The sequence below is a fragment of the Ixodes scapularis genome, unplaced genomic scaffold (assembly GCF_016920785.2).
Source record: "Ixodes scapularis isolate PalLabHiFi unplaced genomic scaffold, ASM1692078v2 PGA_scaffold5__190_contigs__length_132052651, whole genome shotgun sequence".
NCBI classification, from domain to species: Eukaryota; Metazoa; Arthropoda; class Arachnida; order Ixodida; family Ixodidae; genus Ixodes; species Ixodes scapularis.
This window is the reverse complement of record NW_024609880.1, coordinates 110,338,987-110,356,995: the sequence shown is the minus strand read 5'-3', so window position 1 is coordinate 110,356,995 and position 18,009 is coordinate 110,338,987. Positions and strand designations below refer to the sequence as shown.

General features: G+C 41.1%; 1 protein-coding gene across 1 annotated transcript in view; it reads left to right on the top strand.

The window, feature by feature from the left end:
- Positions 1-18,009, top strand: part of LOC8029786 (sodium leak channel non-selective protein) — a 51,652-nt gene that overhangs the window by 10,341 nt on the left and 23,302 nt on the right. The window contains exons 13-25 of the mRNA XM_040214587.3: positions 91-222; positions 2,249-2,386; positions 2,459-2,533; positions 5,443-5,574; positions 6,345-6,535; positions 8,182-8,286; positions 9,024-9,206; positions 9,610-9,789; positions 10,523-10,643; positions 11,447-11,578; positions 12,063-12,230; positions 15,459-15,563; positions 15,654-15,757. Of these exons, the coding sequence (XP_040070521.1) occupies positions 91-222; positions 2,249-2,386; positions 2,459-2,533; positions 5,443-5,574; positions 6,345-6,535; positions 8,182-8,286; positions 9,024-9,206; positions 9,610-9,789; positions 10,523-10,643; positions 11,447-11,578; positions 12,063-12,230; positions 15,459-15,563; positions 15,654-15,757 (1,766 nt within the window). The remainder of the gene's footprint in view (positions 1-90; positions 223-2,248; positions 2,387-2,458; positions 2,534-5,442; positions 5,575-6,344; positions 6,536-8,181; positions 8,287-9,023; positions 9,207-9,609; positions 9,790-10,522; positions 10,644-11,446; positions 11,579-12,062; positions 12,231-15,458; positions 15,564-15,653; positions 15,758-18,009) is intronic.

Sequence of the window (18,009 nt, the reverse complement as noted above, 5' to 3'; positions counted from 1 at the left end):
TGTTCAGCTACCTGGTTGGCTGTTATAAATAAACACTGCTCTGTGATTGAATGTTGTGCGACTTGATGTAATCCTATTTCATCATTTCAGATTTTTGGCCCGGGAAAGAAACTGGGCAGTTTGATTATATTTACCATGTGTCTGTTGCTGATCACATCCAGCATTAGTATGCAGCTGTTCTGCTGCCTCTCGGACTTTATGAAGTTTGAATCATTTCCGGAGGTGAGACCCTTTATTTGATTACCAAACTGCTAGCTCTTATTTAGAAAAGTTATTATACTTGTGAAGTTTGGTTATATATGGCTTACACCTGATCAAAATGTACACAGATGGCAATACCTACCTACCCCTTTGTTTGGCATGCAATGTGATATGCCTTAAATGCATTCAATTTTCATGTCAGTACTTATTGAACACGGACCATAATTTTATCATTTCTGGCACCTCAAATAATTTATAGACTGGTGGCTGTGCATGTCTAATGCATTCTCCATTTTTCTTTTATGCAAATAAAAGATTGATAGCTTGACTGATAAAATATCTAATGAAATAAACACAACACAACTACTATGCAGCACAAGTAAAAACTGGGCAACAAAATTTGTAGTTTCTGTTAAAAATATGTTTTAATAGTACAAGGGGTGCTTTTCACCTTATTTACTATATCCAAAAGCTCACTCGTAAGGTCATGCTTCTATTCTTGCTAAGGAACAATCTGTCCAATAGACTCAAAGTTCGTAACATTAGAACCTTGACTCATTGGTATGAATTAGTGATAGATTGAATCTGCCAAACTTCAGATTCGGCAAAGTTCGGCACATGCCAAACTTTTGAAGGAAATTCCGGCAAAGATTCGGTGAAAATTCGGCAATCTATGGACGGAGCCATGGGTTGCAAATGGATGCCATGCGGTTGTGCGGTTACCATCATACAGTGTAGTGTACAACCAGCGGTTATGGCGACGTGCGGAGTAGGCGACATGGTAACTGTGTTTTTTTATGCCGTTGTGAATCTGGTTCTCTTCAATATTTTCTGCCTCAAGAACAGAAGATCGATTAGGAATCACTGCAGTTCACTGCACAAGTGACAAATGATGCGGTGCACTCTGAACAACATAATTTTCATTTGATATTTCCAGTGATGCAACGAGGTAGTTGAAACATTGAGTGACAAGTACTTTAAAGCACTCCCCGCAAGCATAGCAATCCTGTTTTCGATCTGTGCCAAAACAGAATATTACTTTTTAACTAGTGTCATTTCACGGTTTTCATCTATCCGCATGAAACTAAACATCCAACATTCCTAACTCTTCCAATCTTCTTAAACATTTGTATATGTCCTAACATCAAAACGGGAATTTTAAAAGTTGAAAACGAGACTTTGCGAATATAGGACACACATTTTCATGCAAAGCTGGCATCAAGTGACTCAAATTGAAAAAAAAAACATGCATATTTACAATAATATTGTTATTTCTTCGGGTGAAGGCTCAGCAACCGGCATTAATTTTTTGTGCACGAAACGGTGACTCTCGAAGAAAGTAAGAACACAGTGTTACCGCCTTTATTTTAATAATGTGCACACTTGCAGGCTTGTGCTGATGAGGCCTCAGAACCGAAACTCGTGTATTGTGACTGCACCCACAACTACCCAACCTGGTTGTCACACCACTTCTGCAAAAAGTCACTGTAAAATTGCCAAAAAACACACCAAAATGACATTGATACAATTATCTTGTAGAATATCGCCTCATTTAGTAATAACTGTGTCAATATGCATTAAAAAAAACCTAAAATCTTTTTTCGCTCTAAAAAACAAAATACAAACTTTCACGTCTGGCGACAATGTATTTTTGCTGAATCTTTCGACAAGTTTGGCAAAACTTTGTCGTTGCCAAATCCCAAGATTTGGCGCCGAATTGATTCGGCAGAGGTTTAGCCCATCACTATGAATACAGCTGAATCAGACTTCACTTACAACCCAAGTAGTTTATAAATAATCTACGCACATTGGAAATGGCTTTACAAATCATTGCTACTAAAAGTGGCAATACTGCATAAAGCAATTAAACTACTTGATAATATCACCCAACTCAATTCAGCAGTTAACTATAAGCAGAATAATTGAGAATTTGCCAAAAGCTACTTGGAAAACAGCAGAGAGGTAAATAGAATGATCAATAATATGTTTATACTAAATTCATGACTGTAATTGCGATGCGTAATATAGGCCGCCTCGTCCCTTTCAGGCGTTCATGTCCATGTTCCAAATTCTTACGCAAGAGGGTTGGGTCGAAGTGATGAACGAAACCATGCTTCGCACCAGCAAGACAATTGGACCTTTGGTTGCCATCTACTTCATTCTTTACCACCTGTTTGTTTCTTTGGTAAGTATACCAACACGCCCACGTTTGCTTTTCAAGATCAGTGACGCCACCATGTTCCCCCTTTCCATCTAGATTGTGCTCAGTCTTTTCGTTGCCGTCATTCTCGACAACCTGGAGTTGGACGAAGACATAAAAAAATTGAAACAGGTAAGGCGTATCGCAAGTATTATATACTATGTCAGTACTTTTGCACTATCAGTATTGCGAATGCCTGTAACACCCTTACTAGTCTTACTACATCTCTTTACTAGATACATGTTTTGACCATAAGAATGAAGAGACTATGTGGCATTGCCCCCCCCCCGTTTTGTATGTTTCTGTAGTCGCTGGCAGAGCGAGAAGGGCAGGAAGCTTGCACTGAGGACGGGACAGTGAAGCTCCTCCCTGCCAGTCTCACCTTGCCAGCGACCATAGCAAACAGTCTGAAGAAAGGGGAAGTGAAATCCCCGTTGCCCCCCCCCTCCCATCGCCTGCACATTCCCGACCAATGGTAAAAAAGAAAATCATGATTTCTTTTTTTAAAAATTCGAATAAGTTTGGTTTATTTGATTTAAATCGAGTTTATTTGATTTAAACCAGATTGATTTGATCAAGGTCTCCGCAGCTAGAGAATAGCGACTCTTTATTACTACATGTCTATTTTAACACGGCAGATTGATTGTTCAATCCAACCAACCACCGATAAAAATGTGCGAGAAAGAAATATCGTAAATTTAGAGTAGGGTTTAATTAACTACTTTTTTTATTGATGTAACCCCAGCCATACTAGAATAAAATCAGCTTGATTTTTTTTAGTTAGCTTTGTTTGTACTCTGCTTTGCTGGCAATAAAACGTTACTTTTTCTAGTTTTTGTTTGTTTCTTTCACATTTGGATTTCTTTCAATACGACGTTACGTTACTCACAAACGAGGTGGAAGGTAGGAAGAAATCTCAATGACCCGAATTTTTTCAGAACGGCAGCACTTTTTGATTTTGTTCAGCCTGATATAAATATTTCTTGCTCAATGATTCTTTTATTTCAGTAAAAAGCGAATGCGCATAGAAAGCATGAAATTATAGACAAACAGAAAATAAAAACTTTTTTTTTTAATTATTTTTGTGGGAAAGTTTTGATTTAAATCATCATAGGAAAACTGGTTCAATTTAAATCACAATTTGGATCATGATTTAAATCAGAATTTAAATTGTCTTGATTTTTTAAATTTTACACCCTGCTTTCGACATCGCTACTATGTCGCAAGAAGTTTATACTGAGATTTTCGCAGCATGTGACACTGCTGACTGCTCTTTCTGCATCAACTGCATAGCAGCTGTTTGTGACAGAGGTTATGTTTGTGTTGTCTTATTTTCTTCCCAGCTAATGCACAGAGAGTCAAATGGGGTATAGGAGCTGCCATATATATAATTGTTATTGAAAAAAATTTCAACCGACCAATTTATCTTCTGGCCAACCAGTGCATTTTACTGGGAAAATGTGGATGGCAGTACTCAAACCAAATGTATCTAATATATATATATGTACCTATAGAGAAAAAAAAGGCCTGTCTAAGGCCGAAAGGTGGGCCAACTTTACGAATATGTTTTAAAAACTCCAACAACCATCTGAAGTGTGTTTTCTTCCGTATATTTTTTACAGCCATAATGCAGTTTCTTGATATCAATAATGTTTTATTCTCTAACCAACATGGATTTCGTAGGAATCGATCATGCACAACACAGCTTTTCAAGTTGGTAACCGATATCCACAGTAATCTTAACTCACGAAAACAAACAGACGCTCTCTTTATAGACTTTTCGAAGGCCGTGTGCCACACTACGGACTTATAGTAAAATTACAAAACTTAAAAATTAATGCAACTAGTTAATTGGATAAAAACTTTTCTTACGACTAGAACCCAATCCGTACGTCTAGGTGAAACATCTTCACAATCCTTACCAGATATTTCAGGCATACCACAGGGTACTGTACTGGGCCCATTGCTCTTCCTTATTTATATAAATGATATTGGTTATCGCCTGGGAAGCTGTGTTCGTCTGTTTGCTGACGATCTTGTTCTTTATCACGCTATTTCCAGTGAAGATGATTGCCTAACATTACAAGAAGACCTATCCCTAATTGAAACCTGGTGTGCTGAGTGGCTTAATGTCCATTAATCATAATAAATGTAAATGTGTATCTTTTTCTAAATCCCGTAATCTAGTAAATTACACCTATCAACTTACATCCCAGCCCATTGAAAAGGTTTCATCTTTGAAATACCTTGGCGTGCACTTAAGCTCTGACCTCTCATGGAGAACTCATATTGAACACATAACTTCCAGTGCTAATAAAACTTTAGGTTTTCTGAGACGCCATCTTAGTCAAGCTTCACCGAAAATCAAACAGCTGTCATACTGCACCCTTGTTAGATCCAACATGGAATACGCTTCTACCATTTGGAACCCCCATCAGGCTTACCTATCCGACATGTTAGAATCAATCCAAAACCGCGCAACTAGATTCATTCTTGCTGACTACTCACCCACGAGCATCTCTGCCCTTAAGGCTTCTTTATCACTACCTCTCCTTAATTCTAGACGCACCGTAGATAGATTATCCTTTTTTCATAACCTGTTTTACAAGCCCTAGACTGACCATGAATTCTTCTCTTCAGCCAGTCATGTCTCCCTACGCTGTGATCATTGCCAGAAGATAGAAATGCCCTTTGCCAGAACCAACATTTTTAAAAACTCTCCCCTTTTTTTGTGTATACGGGATTGGAATGCGCTACATGAGTCCATTGTAACAATTACTGATCCTGCCTGGTTTTTAGCAGAACTTATTAAGCATATGATTGTATAATGAAGATATTGCACTGTAAAATAACAGATGTTCTTTCAACCTATTTGTCCCTACATTTGATTTCAACCCTTGAAGTGTTATATTGTGTTTTATGTTACCCTCCTTATGTAATGCCCCCCAGGGGCCCTTATCGTGTAATAAATGAAATGAAATGAAATATATACCTATATATTTATATATGTATATATATATATATATTTTTTTTTTTTTCAGTTGAAGGCGAGAGAACAAAGTGCGGGAATCACCGAAGGCTTGCCGATAAGACTCCGCTTTTTCGAGCGGTTTGCCGACAGTCCACAAATGACACGACTCCATAGAGCACCCTCGGAGTTTGGTGTGCCCAAGGTAAGCAATGCTGCCTCGACATAAGTACTCCCACTCGAACAAAAAGAGGCTTTGAAACCTTAATTTGTCTTCCTGTTGCCCAGAATATTTGTTACTTTGTTTGGGTTCTAACATTGCACAGCTAGTTTAGTTCATGTTATATTAAGTATTTGTTTGTTTGTTTCTAGAGTTTGAATGTAACATTTTGTTAATTTGTTCAGTAAACTTAAATTTCAATTTATTGTAAAACGCCGAGCGTCTGCCCCTTTCGCAATAAGCATCTACCCCTCAATTTTGTAACACTCGGAAAATACAGGAAGGACATACCTTTACATGTTGTCTACCTAAGGAGCACCCATCCCCCACTTTTAGACGATTTTCTCCGAATTCTGAGTTGGCGCTTACTCAGGATTTCAAGGTAGTGTGTCATAAATTGCTGCTAAACTTTGTTTTACTTTACATGCAAGCAAAATCGGAGCTGCAAGCATGAGCATGTTGCACTGAACAATGCTTTGAATGCATGAGCATACATGCTTGACAGGGAGCTCAATCATATAACCTGGTACTCATTTATGAAGCTTCAGCTATGCTCACTTAAAAATGAAATGAAGTAAAGGGCCAGCCTAGTTGCCAAAGAGTAGATCATTGCGATAATGTCGAAATTGAATTTTGTGATGAATGCTTATACGAGTTATGAGTAGACTCTGCAGCCCTGAACTCTGTTAGTGGAAGATTCATTGATTCTTAAAGTGAAGTGAGGTGCACGACATGGAAATGTTGCATCCATGCAGGTTCGGGAGAGCTTTATGCGTCAATTTGCTGAAGAACTGCCAGAAGAGTGCCCAGACATGAAGAAGGCTGACATGCCCGAAAGCCTCGTGACGTACCGCAAGAAGCCGCCCATCCATCTGCTCTCGTCGCCCAGCAAAGTTCGCAACGCAGCCAGTCTCCTCAAGAAGGTCAGCGTCACAAGCATTGTCGTGTGAGTATACACAGCGCTGTCTACTCTCGGGACAAATATTTTTGGAGGTTGTACTGCAGAGACCAGAGGTGCCTCCAGACAGAACCAATACCTGTGTCCGGAGTGTCTGTCCAAATATTGGTTTACTATTTATTTTGCATATTCTTAAGTTATGGACATTTTAAAACTTTTCAACACGTGACTGACAGGTTTACGCAGGAGTAGAACCACCTAATAAATGTCCATGTCTGTCCGTCCATCAGTATCTTTAAGTTTTATAAATTATTATAACCAAGTGTACATATAAGCTCCTTGAAGTGCGCTTTCACCATAGCTGAGGTGCACCGCGGCAAAGCGACACCTGCAGCAGCAGCGTGCATTTTTAAAAGTATTGTGGTTTTGTTTTTGTACAATGAGCAACATGGTTCAGTTACCAGAAGCATGAGAGCACCAGCTTATCTCGTTCTTCCTCTGGCAGCTGGAAGGGTGTAATGAAGACTAATTGTAAAGGGGAATGTAGTAATGCAGATGCCAACTTAGGTGTGGTAAATTTATTCTTCCATATAAAACTGTATGAGCGAAATCTGAAAAAAAAAAAGGCTATGTTGTGTTTGTGCTAATCCTAATCGTACCATGCTGTGTGCATATTGAAATTCTATATTGCATTGAGAAGTCAAAATTGAAACAGTTTAATTTGAAACTGTAGCCTCTGTTGCCCCAACGTGCTGTAAATGAGAAGTCAATTTTTATTTGCAAGGTCAGTTCAGATTATAACTATTGTTCTACTTTTATGCCAGATACCTATGTCAGATGCTTGTCATAAATAATAGCGCAGAGTTAAGGAGACTCATCAATTCCATCTCCAGGAAGTCACAAATTTTATTGGAATTATCAGAAATTCATCTAAATATGATGCAAGACAAAATTATGATTTGCCATATGAATGGCCACACATAGAAGGCAGATATTTGATGATTTCCTCTACATAGGCCTACTGATCATAAGCAGGTATGCCACACATAAAACATTTGAGAAATTTATGACATAAGTTTATTTATTCCTTAAAAATGTTGTTTATTGTGGACTGTTTAGACAGCACGTTAAAACTCAAAACAAAATTATGTTTGTTCATCAGGCCAAGAAGTTGTCCCATGTGGACTATTAAGCAGGGTACACATGAGCAATGAAAACGAGCACCGCGCCGCAATTTTTATAGCAACTTTCGCGGACGCTGTGACGTGAACCTATGGCATGCCGTCACGTCACAGCATCTGCGCAAGCTGCTATCGAAATTTTCGCGTGGTGCCCGTTTTGATAGCTCGTGTGTTCGCTTGAACCCTGTTGAGTGCGCTTCTCACCGATCTGTGGTGCCCTGCAGAGAAGCAACACCTGCGGAAGCAAGCTTCGCGGGTGTTGCTTCTCTGCAGTGCACCAGTGCTCGGAAAGAAGCGCACTCAACGGGGCCGCGAGAACAAAAGGTAGGAATTACACGAAACGCCATTCGAAGTAAGCGGCTTATGAATACATTAAAAACATAGCGGGACAACGAAAAGATTGAAATTTGTTTGAATTAACCAGAAGTATGAAATATCTGAGTGAATTATCGCGAGCCTACTGTATTTTAGAACAACTTGATTGCACGTGTTGATAACAACTCTTCTCGACAGTGACTCCAACAATCAACGTTTACTGGACGGGGAATCGGGACCTGTTCCAATGGCGGTCAAAGGTCAAAAACAGACCCAGAAGCAACCCATGAGATTGGATCGTAGGTGAGTCACATGCAGCTGTTGATGAGCTAGCAATAGCGGTTCGAAAAGAACTGTTTTCCACAGGGTACCGCCTAAACTCTCTATCAAGCAGCTGATGAATTTATATCAACATATACTTGAAAAAGAAATCCCAGGCAAATATTTAAGGCCTTTTATTGAAATTACATAAAAGATTTAGTAGTGTTGTAAGAAGCTGGCAGTTGCAGCTAGTAAACTATTTCAAAGCTGACACCATAAATCATCACATTATTGGCCTAAAATATTTTTCAGAAACTGTTACTTTAATTTTAGAGTAAATAACATATTTGATCATCAGTTCTTTGGATGGCCTAAATAAGTGATAGGCAGTATCTCTAAAGTGCATGGCCGCACTTCTTGTTGCTTTCCTACTTTTCCAAATTGCCTAGCCAAACTTCTCTGTAATGTTCCTGTGCATTGTGGTGTAGTATACACCAATCAGCTCATGAATTAGAAAAACAGCTTCAGAGACCCCCAAAGGTTCCTGAACCTCAATTTTGAAGCAGTTTTTCTTTTCTCAATTTTTGAATTTATAGACTAGTTTTTGGTTTCTTTTAGTTGGTGAGTTTGAACTTTGCAGAAATGCTATAGGCTTGTACTTGTAGGCCTTCAGCACCTAGAGACTGAGGTTCTGAACCAGCAGAATCGGCGAGCTCGAAGTCAGCAGTCTGAGTCTGCAGAATTCTCAGAAATTGCTCGCCCCCTGGTGCTTGCTGCAGGTTTTCCCGATCTAGGAGCATGCGGAGGTCCGTTCGTGGCTCGGTGAAGATGAAGCAGACCTACGACCACCTCAAGGAAAATGGAGACATGGGATCTGTCAATGCCGCCACTTCAGGGAGGAGCCTGCACGACTTTGACATCAAGATGCTTCAGCAGAAGCGTCAGCAGGCTGAAATGAAGAGGTGGGGCTGACTGGCTCTTGAGATCAGATCGACATGCTTAGTTTTGACACAAACTTGATGCTTTACTCGCATCGCACAAACCTAAAAGAATATTTGTTATCTGAAATTGAAATTGGGGAGTTGAGTAGCCAGTTTAAGAGCTACTGACACCTGCAAGTGTGGAATTGGTTATGCAACTCTATGGTGAGCCTTTTGAGTCCTTTGACTGTGGTTGCTACTACAATTTCACAACCTTCCCTAGTTAATATCTCCAACATGGATTCAGTTGATCCTATCTGGAGACCCAACTGGTTCAAGCTGGTCCCATTTGGAGACCTGGGTGCCAGACAGACAGAACGATAGTAGTCAAGCTCAATTACGTCAAACTTCATCCAGCATTAGGTAACAAGTCTATCATCTCTAGGAATCAGAGGGAGGAAGACCTTCGGGAGAACCACCCATACTTTGACACCCCCCTGTTTGTGGTCGGCCGGGAGAGCAAGTTCCGCAAGATCTGCCAGACGATTGTTTATGCTCGCTACGACCCTCGCTTTAGAGACCCCATCACTGGACAAGAACGCAAGATCAAGTACAAGTCCATGCAGTAAGCCTGTTAACTTCGAGCCCCTTGCTTGCTTGGCATCACATGTTTGTGCGACATGTAGCAAATGATGGGCGGCTCCTCTGTGTTCTTAAGAAAAAGTAGTTAGAAGAATAAAAAATGGAGTAGACGATAAGGATTTCTTCTTTTCACTCCCTTACCTCTCTCCTATATCAACTGTTTTTTTAGTTTGTATAGCAGTACACCAGGCAACAGTGACAATGTTGCCTGATGTCGCTGCATGCTAGAGACCAATATAGTTTACTAGAGACCCATATCACTTATGTCTGGCACTGGTCCCATCATTGTTTCCATCCTGGAAAACCAAACAGCATTAGAAAAATGGACAAGAGAGTCCACGTTTTTGTGTTTTCCCCTTTCCTTCTATTAGCAGGGGGCCAACACCTACCAGTTAACGTAACCATAGAGCTAAATTTCTGGCATCGCCTAAAGAAGGCCAGCGCGTTGCATAGACTGAACATGAGTGCTGTGTTAGCGCTCGGCTAAGATTCGTGCTCATTCACTGAGAACATGAATACCAGCCGAATGCTGAAGTAGCAGCCGAATGCTCAAGCCTTTTTTAAGTGCTGCCAGAAATTCAGCAAGACAGCTTCGTTGTCTAGGAGGTTGCTGGTGTGGCTGCAGCACTGTGGATGTTGAGGTAGTCTGCCCAGGACTGCGTACAAGAGTTGCCGAAGTTCATGACCTACCAACTGATGTTTCCTGCTTTTTGCAGCAACCTCCTTGGACTCGTCACATACCTGGACTGGATGATGATCTTTGTCACCACACTGTCCTGTGTATCCATGATGATGGAAACCCCGACTCAACGGGTCATGAACACACCGATGCTTCAGGTGGAGAACCTATAACCATTGTGAACAGATTGCTGCAAATAGTAGCCTTGATATTTTTGATGACGCACATTGATTTAGAAGTTCTGTTGATTATATTGTGTTGTTCTAAAGTTTCTATTCCTATTCATATTTGTGTTCTGGTGTTACATACTAATCTGGAAAGTGCACCACTGGAAAGGCATCATGCTGTTTGTGGGTCACTTAAAATAAATGAATGAATGAATGTGGTCACCACATGCTATTTAGGACTACATAGAACAAGTTTACAAACATTTTGACAATAAAATGTATAGCCACCTTGAAGTTCAGCTGATGAACCTCCGCTTTTCTCACTTTGCACAAATCTGAAATTTAAAACAAAACTTAATCTTTGTAATAACTTTGTAGTATCTCAGTGCTCCTAGAAGTCCTATGTGCTCAAGCTGGATTGGTAAATATGTGAAAAATTACAACTGTCAAGTGTGGTTTGAATTTAGAAGCCTATTTCAAGCTGGGAAAACTGCATTGGCATAAGCATAATATCATTGTCCTTCACTGCTACTTGGCACGGAGTTCTTTGGCACCTAGCAAGAGTTGAACTCAATCTTATAAACAGTGCAAAAGAAGGTGGTCCAAGCATGACTTTTACCAAAGTATAGAGAAGAGATGATGTTTACGAGTTTCTACTATAGTAGAAGCACTTCGAAGTGCTTCCCATGCCCTTTACTTGCAGCATGTGCATCTAAACCTGAAGAACCCGTTGAACCATTACCGAGCTTTGATTACAGAAAGGCTAACAAAGATTTCTTTACACCCTCCTCCAGATTGCAGAATACGTCTTTGTGGTGGCGATGAGCATCGAACTGACTTTGAAGACCCTCGCCGACGGTTTGTTCTTCACACCCAAGGCTCTGATCAAGGATGTTGGAGGCATTGGGGATGTCTTCATATACATCGTTAGTCACCTCTGGCCCTTTGTCTCTCTGCATACTTCTAGAATCGCTATTGATCCACAAACTTTGTCTCCCAACTGAAGTATGATGCAAACCTCCTATAAGCACTAGGATGATGTTGACTTGGATGAAATTATTTTTCACTTGCCACATTCTTATTATTTTATTCATATTCAGAAATAAGTTACATATGCAGACAGTGACAATGCAACTAGAATCAAACACAACAAATCTACTATGCCTTGCCACGTTAATACCGAATCCTTTAGGAACCCTTTTTTGGCAAATGTATCGAGAAATGGAAATGTCTTAATGACTGGTGTAAGTAGTGAAAATGGGACTGGTTTTCACCATAGTATTTTTAATCCTCACTCTTAACGTGCCTACCACCTTTTTTGCCTCATGACTGGCAATGTGTTCAAAATGAAATAAGTATAGATAAATATCGGCGTGCGTCTGTAGACCGCACATGAACGTATCTTTTCAGGTGAGCCTCGTATTCCTGTGCTGGATGCCGACAAAGGTGCCGCCTCAGTCAAGCACTCAGCTGCTGATGCTGCTGCGCTGTGTGCGGCCCCTGAGGATTTTCAGTCTCGTGCCCCACATGCGCAAGGTGGTCTGTGAGCTCTGCAGGGGCTTCAAGGAAATACTTCTGGTAAGCCACACAAGGTTGGACTGGCGTCCTTTGGCAGTTCAGAGTGGACAACTTGATTGTGGAGAGAGAAGCAAGAGCCTTTTGCGTCTGCTACAAAATGAAACTAAAAAAATGTTTTGTTCCTTACATTGATCTGAGACTGTTACATTGTTTTGCCAGTAGTATTTCATAAAACACATTAGGTAGTGTTGTGCCAATTGAATTCTCTAATAGTAGTTTAGAATAGTATGCTATTCAATATTCCATTCAAGATGAACTACTATATTTATATCTTTCGAAGTGTTGTGGCAGGTTAGCCTTGTTGAGCGCACTTCTTAGCGAGCACCTGTGCAGTGCAGGGAAGCTACATCTAAGGAGCTCGCTTCTGCGGGTGTGGCTTCTCCACAGTGTTCCGGTGTGTGGTAAGAAGCGCACTCAATGGGGCTAGCTCTTCCGCGGTCAACACTGCCGCGATCAACACTGTAGCTGCGTGCTTAGGAGGAAAGCTCATTTCCAAAGTGGGATGGTGCACGTGCGAGCCTGATGTACTTAAAAGGAATCGAAAACCTCATAAATGTTGAAATCCACATTGCAATAATATTTCAAAAATGAAACTGGCATGCATGAGAGATGCCCGACAACCCATGTTAATTATAGGTGATTGAAAAAAAGATATTTGCATATAGCAAGAATATATAAATCCCCTTAAAGGATAACTCCGGTCGAAAGTCGGACCAAAATACATGGCTAATATTTATTTACGGAGACTAAATACGAGCACTGCAGAAATGTTACACTAAAGGAAAACTACAATCCACTTCAAAACTGATATTAAAAATGCTACCACCAGCTTTTCAGCGGGCATTCAGCGGGTTGGCTGTTTGTCAAGTAACCCTGTGCCTTGATGTCATGTTTGTACTCAAGGAGGTTATTTATTTGTACTCCTACCTCCTTCGCTACACACTCGCTCTTTATACACGCAACGGGTCTCCCGGCACAAAGAAGCAAAATTTTCCTCGATTAAAAGCACCAACGGTGCATTTACGCAGCTATCCTCGCCCTCCACTTCTATGCACTAGGCCTCAAATAATTTTCTTCCAGTTTTATCTTTAATGTTTCTAAAATTTTCGTTTCTAAGATTAGGCGCACAGGGACACCTATCGCTGAATGGTGAGATTGCCTGATGGAAAGCTTCTAGCAGATAGGGCATGCTCACGTGTCGTGTCATTTATGCACCTCCACGTTTGCCCAACGTACGCTCTACCAAAAGTCACAGGTATTTCGTACACAACTAACGTTGCACAATCAACAATTTGTGCTGCGTGCTTTTAGTATGTGCCTGTTTTTTTCTTTTGTGTTGTTGGCTGTTGAACACAGGCTAGACAATTTAGACGGGACAGAGAACACAGGCACATCAAAGTGTGCGGCAACTCTCTTGAGGTTATGGGATAGCTTCTGGACGTATGGGATTACCACCGGTCATGTCTTTTCTCCCTGGGCGGCTGTTTCTTGGTGCTTGTAGAGCAAGTGCAGTGTTGAATTTGAAAATATGGTAGTTTCTTTCAAACTACTGTGTCTGCAGTTAGAAACGGATATGATGATCTATCAAAGCTAAGCACTAAAGCTTTTTTAAGAAAAACAGTATGAGAGTGCATGCGAAAATTTAACGTAAGTAGTATGAATAGTATCCGAGTGCATTGTATAAACTCAATGTAACTGTGAATACGGTACTCTCAATAATCCAAACTCCAGGAAGCCACAAATTTTGTTTGAATTATCAGAAATTCATCTAATATGATGCAAGATAAAATTATGATTTACCATATGAATGGCTATACATACAAGCTGATATTCGATAAATTCCTCTATTGGCCACTCCAGCGAAATCGTCGACGCGTAGCGGCAACGCCAAGAAGCCCAAGAGAGGAGGTCGTTTCGGCTCTGTCGTCTGCTATCGCTGCTTGGTTCTCATAGGCTGCATAGAAACAAACATTGTTCCCAGTAATTACTTTTATGCTTCCATCGTGTCATTCCTACGCACTGACTAGAAGAAGGTTTCTACCATCGAAAAATCGCTTTGCTTTACGTTCTCACACCGACAAAATGGCAGACCACCATATATAGAAATATATGGTGGTCCGCGTGCTGAACGACGAAAACAGCCTCCTTCTGTCCGCCATTTTGCCTGACCACTGCGCCCCCTGTAGTTCGCTGGAGTCGCGAATAGAGCCCTACTGATCATAAGCTGTGCCACACATGAAACATCTGCGAAATGTATGACAAAGTTTATTTATCCCTCAAACATGTTGTTTATTGTGGACCTCTTAGACAGTACATAACAACTCAAAACAAAATCAAGTTTGTTCATCAGGCCAAGAAGTTGTCTAGTGTGAACTATTAAGCAGGGGACACTTCCGCAGATGCTGTGACGTGGACCTATGCCATGCTGCCACGTCGCAGCGTCCGCACAAGTTGGCATGGAAATTTTCGCGTGGTGCCCATTTTATAGCTCATGTGCGCCCTGCTGGAAGCCCGTTGAGTGCGCTTCTCACTGATCACCGGTGTGCTTTGGAGAAGCAACACCCGTGGAAGCAGGCTCCATGGGTATTGCCCCTCTGCAGTTCACTGGTGCACGGAAAGAAGCGCACTCAACGGGGCCGCAAAAACAAAAAGTATGAATTATACAAAAACGCCGTTCGAATTAAGCGGCTTATGAATACATTAAAAGCTTAGCGGAACAACCAAAACTTTAAAATTCGTTTGAATTAATTAGAAGTATGAAATAAAATATCCGAATTTGAATTATTGCGAGCATACTGTAGTATGCAAGTGCATTGTGTAAACTCAACGTAACTATAAATAGTATGTGACTGCATTGTGTTAACTCAACATAACCATGAGTTAAGAAATGGGGCTAACAATATAAAAAGTGTGACACTAAAGAAACAACCCAAGAAAAACTCAGGAAAAATTTGTTATTTTAGATGCAGTTTTAAGCGTATAGTAATAATTTTTAGGCCCGTGTAGGAGTGGGATGCATAACAAAGAACAGAAACAACAGAAAATAAATTAAAACCACTGCATGTTAAATATACAGCTTTTTCCTTTGAGTTGCACTTGCCTGCAACTGTAGCATTACAGCATCTGTTTGATAACAGCACTGCCATAAAGTTCCTCAATATTCTGAAGATGCATTTGTGAAATTCATGTACCAACATTGCGTGCCTCTCTGTTCTTTTCTCATTACAGGTCTCCATTCTGTTGATTGTCCTGATGTTTGTGTTTGCCTGCTATGGCGTTCATTTGTTTGGGGGAAGGTTGGCACGTTGTAACGATCCGGAAATCAAGTCTAGGGTAAGTGTGGTGCTTACGACTAATGTTCAGCTAACGATTTGTTTTTATCATTTTTCTTTCCCGACAACTGCTTTTTTTTTATTTTGGCAGAGGGAATGTGTTGGATTTTTTATGCGCAAGGTCTTTGTTACCAAAATGAAGCTCCAGCCTGCAGAAAACGACACCTACCCTGTAATTCTGGTGCCTCGTGTTTGGTACGTGTGTTCCTTCATCAACACTTTTCTGCTTGCCACAGTCCGATTCATTTACAACAGCCCCAGCTATAATGGCTCACTGTTACAGCCATTGCCTGCAGGAGAGGTCAACAAATTTTGTACCAAGCTCATCACTTGCAAATGTCAGTTTGCTAATGACTAGCACATTTTTGATGGGAGAAAAGTTTATTGAAAGCGAGTTTTGCTGGGTGTACTTAGGAGGTAAACAGGCTACCAAATATGGCCTGAATTACTACAAAAAAGTAGACTATGTATAGTTTTTTTTTTGATGAAAATATGTTTTAAATATTTTATCAGCATCTAGATGTAACTAAGCCGAGGTCCTAAAAAGATTAAGCAATACATTTCTTTAGTGCCCTTTATATGGTGCCATTTTTTGGAGGTGAAAACTAATGTTACAACCAGTAAATGAGTGTAAACTAAACTAGTAGTCTTACCTGTTTCTTGGGCAATAGAAAGTTAATTTTTCTCAAGTGTCATCTTAGAAGTGCAGTAAAGCAGTTTTAGCGTTTCAGTCTAGAACCATGCTTCCATTGTACAGCTGATATTTTTACTTAACAACAAAAAGGAGCTCAAAATTACTTTTATTTTTGTCTTTACCATCGACCTTTGCAGCCAAAGGCAGAGGGAGTTAAATATAACTCTAAAATAGTTATACATATATAGGGGGTATTCACTGGACGCCATATTTGAGGGCGATGTCTAGAGCGCATGCTCAGAACGAGCTCACATTAATAGCCTGTTAAGACCGGCACTCTTGATGGTGTGGAATGCACGTTGCAAAAAAACTGCGGTAGCTCGCCGTAAGCACGCGCTCAGCAGCCGCGCACACAGATATGGCCGCCAGTGAATACTCCCTATAACCTCATAAAAAAATAAACAAATTTGCACAAAACATGTTGATCTTGACCATGTTTTTGTAGAAATCAAGAAGAAAAATTAAAAGCCTTGGCAAGACTTTGCTGGTTATCAACTTGTAGAGTAAAATAAAACTTGAATGGGTGGGCTTGTTCCTTACATACAAAGGGAATTCTGGGCACTTACTTGGCAGGAGGCTGACATTGTTTCAGTTTGTGTGTAGAGACCATCATGTTTTGCTCCATGATTGAAAAGAAAAAGGAGATCCTGCGCTTTATATTTATGTACGGCTTTGTCAGAATGAAAAAAGTGAAAGCCGTTTACAACACCCTGTAACGCCGAATTGGAGCGCAGCTGTTGAGGAGGAGGAGTGAAGGGTACTGAGGGGAGGGTAGACCCCTCCTCCTGCTCCCCTCATTCTTTAATGTGCTCTGGGGGGTCACCTGACCTCGGGGGGAGGGGGTCACGTGACCTCGGGGGGGTGTCACGTGATTTAGGGGGGGAGGGAAGGGGTCCTTGTGACCTTGGGGGGTCACCTTGGAGGGTCACATGACCTTGATGTGACCTTGGTTACGCCGATGACGACGCCGACGCCGCTCAAGCTGGAAACGGGCGCCTAAGAGCTGCGCTCTAAAAAAGTAAATAAGTACTAAGCTAGCTGTCCCAACCCACCATTTTCAGAATTATTGATTCAAGAGTACATCCAATAGAACAGATATGTTACCAGAGCTTAGGTACTGAAGCTCAATCCTGTGACTCTTCTAGGACTAAACATATTTTTAATAATTTCAATAAAATCCTGTTGGTTCTACGGAGCTGCAGTGGGCTAAAGAAATTGGGTTCTTGAAACATTGCTTTGTTCTGCCCATTGCGAATTGTCGGACGAAGGAGCCTTCTTCCCTCCCCACCCATCCAGCACCAAAGGGAGAGAGGGAACACGGGGTGCCATAAACCGAATACTGAACTGGAAATGAGGCAGTCCAGCTGGATTCCAGCTGGGTTCAGCTGGACTGCCTTATTTCCAGTTTCATAATCCAGCTGGATGTGGACTCATTTTCGCCTGGAGCTCCAAACTGCTGATTCAGAAAATGGGGGGGGTGACAGAAGAGTGGCTCGCTCCAAACGGCAACGTACCTCTCTTCTCTCTCAGGGCTAACCCGAGAAACTTCAACTTCGACAACCTAGGGAGCGCTCTGATCGCCTTATTCGAGGTTCTCTCTCTAGAGGGCTATACCGATGTCAGGGACATAATAATCGATCAAGTGGGCCGTGTGAGTGTACAGCACCGAGCATGCTGCCTCGTCTTTCGGGACGGTGCACGCGGCACGAGCTGCCCCCTCTTGGCTGGTCCACTAAACGCCCACTACTAAAAC